The 7500-nt window shown below is 51.7% G+C and overlaps 1 protein-coding gene and 1 pseudogene across 1 annotated transcript in view; one reads left to right on the forward strand and one right to left on the reverse strand.

The window, feature by feature from the left end:
• als2b (alsin Rho guanine nucleotide exchange factor ALS2 b) overlaps positions 1 to 7377 on the forward strand; it is a 31599-nt gene extending 24222 nt beyond the window's left edge. The window contains exons 27-35 of the mRNA XM_056594645.1: positions 63 to 180; positions 534 to 691; positions 2183 to 2308; positions 2750 to 2926; positions 3489 to 3546; positions 3743 to 3804; positions 4329 to 4478; positions 4689 to 4785; positions 5211 to 7377. Coding sequence (XP_056450620.1) covers positions 63 to 180; positions 534 to 691; positions 2183 to 2308; positions 2750 to 2926; positions 3489 to 3546; positions 3743 to 3804; positions 4329 to 4478; positions 4689 to 4785; positions 5211 to 5249 — 985 coding nt within the window. The 3' untranslated portion in view covers positions 5250 to 7377. The remainder of the gene's footprint in view (positions 1 to 62; positions 181 to 533; positions 692 to 2182; positions 2309 to 2749; positions 2927 to 3488; positions 3547 to 3742; positions 3805 to 4328; positions 4479 to 4688; positions 4786 to 5210) is intronic.
• Positions 1866 to 1982, reverse strand: LOC130386781 (5S ribosomal RNA; annotated as a pseudogene).
• Positions 7378 to 7500: the final 123 nt, after the last annotated feature.

A 7500-nucleotide genomic window follows, 5' to 3' on the forward strand; every position in this document is an offset into this window, starting at 1 on the left:
TCTCCTCCCCCTCCTCTCTGGCCCCTCCCCCTCCTCTCTGGCTCCTCCCCCTGACCCCTCAGCCCAGAGGTCATGACCCGCAGTATGAGCCGGACCCTGGAGAGCCTGGAGGTCATCCCCCAGCACAGTGGGCCAATCACCATGGAGCGCTACACCAAGATCCGCCTCTACCTCATCAAGGTACGCCCTTAGCCTAGCAGTCGTTAGCCTAGTTGTCCGTTAGCCTAGCTGTCCGTTAGCCTAGCAGTCGTTAGGTTAGCGGTCGTTAGCCTAGCAGTCGTTAGGTTAGCAGTCGTTCACCTAGCAGCTGTTAGGTTAGTGGTAGTTAGCCTAGCATTCGTTAGCCTAGCGGTCGTTAACATGGCTACGCTAACCACGGAGCGCTATACCAAGATCCGCCTCAACCTCATTACCCCCCCGGGTAACGTGTCCCCCCCCCCGGGTAACGCGTCCCCCCCCCCCTGGGTAACGTGTCCCCCCCCCTGGGTAACGTGTCCCCCCCCCCCCCTGGGTAACGTGTCCCCCCCCCCCAGGCCTGTGACAGCCCGCTGCACCCCCTGGGCCGGCTGCTGGAGGTGCTGGTGGCCGTCTACAGGATGACCTACGTGGGCGTGGGGGCCAACCGCCGGCTGCTGCCCCAGGCCGTTAGCGAGATCAAGTCCTACCTGGACCGCCTCTTCACCATCGTCAGGTAGGGGTTAACCTTCATTAACCAGGGTTAGGGTTAGGGTAGGTAGGGGTCAGTGGCGGCTGGTAGTTTTTAAAGTGAGGGAGGAAGGGCCGCGCGCTTGGTTGCCATTGGCCTGCTTGCACTGTTGGTGTATGGTGGCATAAGAATGTGAGACTCATGTTGTTTCAGGGTGTTTTGGTGAACTACAAAATAGTAGGGAGGGATAGTTATGTGAATAAATTTGATACAAAGCCACCAGTGGCATCACTGTAATTTGAAAGCTGGTGGGCAGCATGTCTTGAAATGGACTACAAGGGCAGAAGGAAAGGATGCAAAGACCATTAGTCAAATCAGGCCTACTCTTGATTTGTAAAAGTAAATAAAAAAATCTGGGCCTATTTTTGCCCTCAATGACTGAAGTTATTGGTTGTAATTTAGCTATGTTTATTTTCAGGTACAATTGTTTTAAGAAAAGACTGACCAAAAGTGATGCCATTTAAAATGCATCATGCTCTGAATCATTCAACCTTTCCACACCATTTCCACAATATCAAACAGAACGTTCAGAGTAGCAAAGTAGTAAAAGAACGAGAACATTATTCTAGATTCAACCTGATCTATAGGCATGGTGCCTAGCAATGAAAGTCGCATAGCAGCACCAACGTGAACTTGACACTAGTCGTGGCGTTTGGTTGCCCTATCAAGATTTTTCACATCAGGGAAACCATGAACAGCCCACGTTGGAGATTTGCCATTATTCATTAGCAAACAGGGCCAGCAATACAGTCGATTGCTAGTAATGCTACCAGTAAGCCATAAGTACCTAGCTAGGGGGACCTCACTCACCACCACCAGTGTGTAGCCCCCACTGGGGTGATGCACGGCAGCCAATCTGCGCCAGAACGCTCACCACACACCAGCTTGAGAGTGAGGGAATTAATGAGTCAGCCAATTATACAGGGGGATGATTAGGGGGCCAGATTGAATGAGCCTGGTTGGGCCAGAACACCGGGGAAACCCCTACTCTTTGCAATAAGTGCCCTGGGATCTTTAATGACCTCAGTGAGTCAGGACCTCGGCTTTACGTCACCTCCGAAGGACGGCGCCTTCCGCAGCACAGTGTCCCCGTCACTGCACTGGGGCATGATGTTAAGGCCAGAGGGAAGAGTGCCACCTACTGGCCACCACCCGACACCACTTACAGCGCCTGGTATTCCCAGGCGGTCTCCCATCCAGGTACTAACCAGGCCCGACCCTGCTTAGCTTCCGAGATCAGACGAGATCGGGCGTATGTAGGGGGTTAAACATTCGTTAACCAGGGTAATGCTGAGCTAGGGTTAGCACCTCTTCACCAGCGTCAGGGGGGGTTGTAGTGGGGGGGTTGTAGTGCTATGCTCTGCGTTAGCATGCTAGCACATCACCATGCTAGTACGCATATCTTTATGAATGACTATGAATAATAATGGCTCTTGTTGTGAGTGAATATGAACGGTACTGAATGGGTGTTCTCAGGTTCCTGTTCCCTGACCTTCCAGAGGAGGGCGGTGTCATCCCAGAGACTCCCTCCTCCCCCCTCCCCCAGGAGAAGACCTCCTCCCCAGGGTCCGGCCCCCCGGCCCCGCACTCCCCCAGGCCGGTGTAGGTTTAACCGCTGGTAGACAAGGAGAACTGACTCCTCTCCTCCTCCTCCTGCTGTCCGACTCCTCCTCCTCCTCTCTGACTCCGACTCCTCCTCCACTCTGACTCCTCCTCTCTGACTCCTCCTCCTCCTCCCTCCTCCTCCTCTCCTCCTCTTCCTCCTCCTCCTCCTCCTCCTCCACTCCTCCTCCTCCTCCTCTCCTCCTCTTCCTCCTCCTCCTCCTCCTCCTCCTCCTCCTCCTCCTCCTCCTCCACTCTGACTCCTCCTCCTCCTCCTCCACTCTGACTCCTCCTCTCCTCCTCTCCCCTCCTCCTCTAACTCCTCTCTCCTTTCTCCAGGCGGGTGGTCTCCTCCTCTCTGACTCCTCTCTCCTCTCTCCAGGCAGGTGGTCTCCTCCCCTCCTCTCTGACTCCTCTCTGACTCTTCTCTCCTCTCTCTAGGCGGGTGGTCTCCTCGTCCTCCCTGCTCCTCCCCCTGCTCCTCCCCAGGCTGTACCCTCCTCTCTTCACGCTGTACGCCCTGTGTGGGGAGCAGGAGGAGGACCTCTACTGGGACTGTGTGCTGAGGCTGAACCGCCAGCCAGACCTCGCCCTGCTGGCCTTCCTGGGGGTGCTGCAGTACGTAGCCGCCGCCGCCGTTAGCACACCACTAGCATGCTGTTGACCTGTATTAGCATGTGCTAGCACGATCATCACATTATCAGCACATTTTTAGCATGGGTACTAGTTTACTATATAGCATGCTATTACATCAGCATGCTAGTTAGCACATTAGCACACTAGTGATGACATGCTAATGACATGTCGTTAGCATGCTAGTACATTTGCCTGCTAGCCCATTACACAATACATTATAGTCTAGTAGCGTGACAATGTGCTAGCTTACTAACGACATCTTTGGTACGCTTAATCATTTCACTAGCATGCTTCTGCCGACATGCTGAGCATGACGTTAGAACGTGCATGATAATGTGCTACAATGCTAACGACATGCTAAGCATGCTAGCACATTATCATGCTAATAGTCATGCTGATACATGTTGTTAGCTCTCTTCACTGTCTGGTATATTTAGAGAGTAGACCAAACACACACACACACACACACTGATTATCACATCCATTATTCAACGCTGTCTCGATCCACTGGTACTCAGTGGTGTGTAACTGAATCTCTCCTCAGGAAGTTCTGGCCCAGTTCCATCCCAGTGTCCTTGCCTCTACTGGGAGAGAACCAGCAGGTACTACCACTGATTAAACTATAGATATAGCCTGCCCCTACTGGGAGAGAACCAGCAGGTACTAGCACTGATTAAACTATAGATATAGCCTGCCCCTACTGGGAGAGAACCAGCAGGTACTAGCAGTGATTGACGTAGCTTGATGTATATACCGGTAGCTCCATGCTAACGCCCCAATTATACCTTTCTGTGTCAGATCCTGTCCACCACTAAGGACGCCTGCTTCGCCTCCGCTGTGGAAACCCTGCAGCAGATCAGGTACAGCTAAAATGCTAATGCTAACCTGGTTAGGCTAATGTGCCACGGCTAACCTGCTACTGCTAACTTAGTAAGGCTAACGTTCTACAGCCAACCTAGTACTGCTTACTAACGTATGCTTAATTTATAATGCAAACTTGGTTTTGCTAATTTGTTATCGTGAAATTGCTCATTCTAGCTTACCTTTTTCTTCATTGTTGTGTGTGTGTGTCTTTGTCTTTGTGTGTGTGCGTCCACGTGTGTCCCTGTGTGTGTGTCTCTGTATGACTCTCTCTCTCTCTCTCTCTCTCTCTGTCTGTCTGTCTGTCTGTCTGTCTGTCTGTCTGTCTGTCTGTCTGTCTGTCTGTCTGTCTGTCTGTCTGTCTGTCTGTCTGTCTGTCTGTCTGTCTGTCTGTCTGTCTGTCTGTCTGTCTGTCTGTCTGTCTGTCTGACTGACTGACTGACTGACTGACTGACTGACTGACTGACTGACTGACTGACTGACTGTGTGTGTGTCTCTCTCTCTGTTTGTGTGTGTCCTCCAGCACGACCTTCACCCCCTCTGATAAGCTGAAGGTCATCCAGCTGACCTTTGAGGAGATCACACAGGAAGTGCAGTCACTGCTGAGGGCCGACTTCCTGTGGTCCATGGACGACCTGTTCCCCGTGTTCCTCTACGTGGTGCTGAGGGCCCGGTGAGGGAGGGAGGGAGGGAGGGAGGGAGGGAGGGAGACAGACAGACAGACAGACCATTTCTTTGTTGTGATGATGGTGATGACTTTATGTGTTTAACTTTATTAGTTCTTATATTTATGACTGATTAGATGATTATAGACTTAGTTCATCATTCCCTTTGATGATGATGATGATGATGCTGATGGGCTCGCTGTGCTCTGATTGGTCAGCATTAGGAACCTGGGGTCAGAGGTTCGCCTGATTGAGGACCTGATGGACCCCTGTCTCCAACACGGAGAGCACGGCATCATGTTCACCACACTGAAGGTACCGCACAAAGAGACACACACACACACACACACACACACACACACACACACACACACACACACACACACACACACACACACACACACACACACACGTAGAGACACACACACGTAGAGACACACACACACACACACGTAGAGACACACACACACATAGACACACACACACAGACACACTGTTCTAACACGGAGAGCACGGCATCATGTTCACCACACTGAAGGTAACGCACACACACACACACACACACACACACACACACACAGACATACACACATGTACACGCGTGCACACATTCACACAGAGACGCACACACATGCACACAAATGCACACACACAAACATGTTAATTTGTGTGAAATTAAACCTGTGTGTGTGTCTGTGTCTGTGTCTGTGTCTGTGTCTGTGTCTGTGTGTGTCTCTCAGGCATGTTACTATCAGATCCAGCATGAGAAGATCACCTAACGCCCCTGATACACTACGACGACCTCTGACCCCTCCCACCCCCCTCCTGGAGGGGGTCCCTGGAGCCGTGCAGCATGTGACCGCCGTCAGCCAATAGGGGATCAGAAGAGGGGGAGGAGACCGTCTGGGGGAGCGGGGCCAGAGAGGTGGAGCTCCACCTTCGTGACCACACCCACCCCCGCCCACTCACTGACACTATTAAACTACCAGCACAACCCCCCCGCCCGCTCAGACCAGTTCTGGACCTGATACTGGACGCACAAACCCTGTGACCCTTGACCCCTGGAGCCCCCACCAAGTCCACCCCCGTGACCTTTGACCCCTAGAGCCCAACCGAGTCAACCCCCGTGACCTTTGACCCCTGGAGCGCCACCAAGTCCACCCCCGTGACCTTTGACCCCTGGGGGGCCCATCAGGGTCCACCCCTTTGACCCCTTCGGACCCCTCCAAGTCCACCCCTGTGACCTTTCACCCCTGGGGGCCCCCACCAAGTCCACCCCTGTGACCTTTCACCCCTGGGGGCCCACCAAGTCCACCCCTGTGACCTTTCACCCCTGGGGGCCCCCACCAAGTCCAGCCCTGTGACCTTTGACTCCTGGGGGGCCCCACCAAGTCCACCCCTTGACCTTTGAACCCTGCGGGCCCCCACCAAGTCCAACCCGTGACCTTTGACCCCCATGGGGCCCCCACCAAGGCCCCCCCGACCCTGAGGGTTTCTATCCACTCGTGATGTCAGAGGTTCCTCTATGGAGGAGAACCTCCAGATGAGCAGAGCAGCATCCTGTGTGTGGTTTTGTTGGACTTGTTTAAGATGTATGTACTGTATGTTCTGATTGATCTCCAGCTAGACTACGTGTTACGTGTGTGCAAACTGTACCATGGTGTGAAGAACAGTGATGCAACGGTCACATTGGAGGAAGATGTTTCTAACATGTCTTCTGTAGTGTCTGGTCTAAGACCTTCGGGATCTCAACCACCAGTCAAACCATCCTTGGTTCCTCTGTTTCCCAGTACGTCAACGTAGTCTAGACTGGCCTGCTCCTCGACCCACTGGGGTTTCACCAGAGAGGACGCGGTGACGGTCAATGGAACCAAGTGGTGGTCTGAGGAGGTCTTGTCTGAGGAGGTCTTCAGCCCACCTGGAGATAGATGGACAAAGTGAGGATGGTGAACACAAACCAAGTTACCAGACCGAGTGAGCATTAGGAGGAACGTGGGAGAAGGTTTACATTCTCAGTATGCATCCTTCAGGTCGTTCGTCTTGTTGGAAACTGACACCGGCGTTATAACGACATACGACAGAATTACTTTTCTAGAAGCTCGCCTCAAATACACGAGAACCTCACGATGAGTTTGAGTTAAGTGTTCATTAACGATGATTAACCGTAGCTCCCTGAGAACCCAAGGTTTCTAAGCGAGGGTTCTCCTCCTACGATGACCTCAGCAAGGGGGGAGGTTCCACTTCAGAACGTCTAGCTCCTTGTGATCCAAGGAGTAGTTCCTGAGTGTTACTCCACTCCTCTGTGAGGACGTCAGTGTAGGACAACCACAAGTCATCACAGACCTGGTTATGGTCTGCCCCTCTGAACCAGGGAGACATGAGGCAGACTGCCCTAGTTAGGTCTACGACCAGAACGCTGTAGTAAGGATAAGTCTACTACCAGAACGCTGTAGTTAGGATAAGTCTACTACCAGAACGCTGTAGTTAATTTAAGACCTCAACTGACTGTTATGAGCATTGATGTCATGCAACGACGTCTGTAAAAAGGGTTGAAATAACGACGTGGTTGATTTGGAATTAAATCGCAGCACAGGACTGACCTAATTGGACTGAAGTAATTGGTTAATTGACCGCTAATTGCGTGGTGACTGCACGTGACACTCTGTGAACCAATTGAAAAGAAGAAGCTGTAATTATATACAATTTATTCACTGTTCGGTTTTATTTTTTCACACATCGTTTATTAAGTTATATAAGTGCACCGACTAATTATCGATAATGACGTTTCATTTTAATTAAAAATATTCATTTGTTGGAAGGCTCTCAGAAACGGTTGAGTATGAACATTTTTCAGTGTCTACATGCAATAAAGTCATTTCGTTTGGGACATTGAACTCGTGTTTTATATACAAGGCTTTTATTGTGAAGGTGTGTCGTCCTTAATTGACTACCGGGACTCGGGTTTTCCCGTGACGTCATCAGGGGAAGGAGTCGTCCGTCCGACACCACAGCTGTTGGAATCGAGCCAAC

This window comes from Gadus chalcogrammus, chromosome 7 (assembly GCF_026213295.1).
Source record: "Gadus chalcogrammus isolate NIFS_2021 chromosome 7, NIFS_Gcha_1.0, whole genome shotgun sequence".
In the NCBI taxonomy this organism is placed as follows: Eukaryota; Metazoa; Chordata; class Actinopteri; order Gadiformes; family Gadidae; genus Gadus; species Gadus chalcogrammus.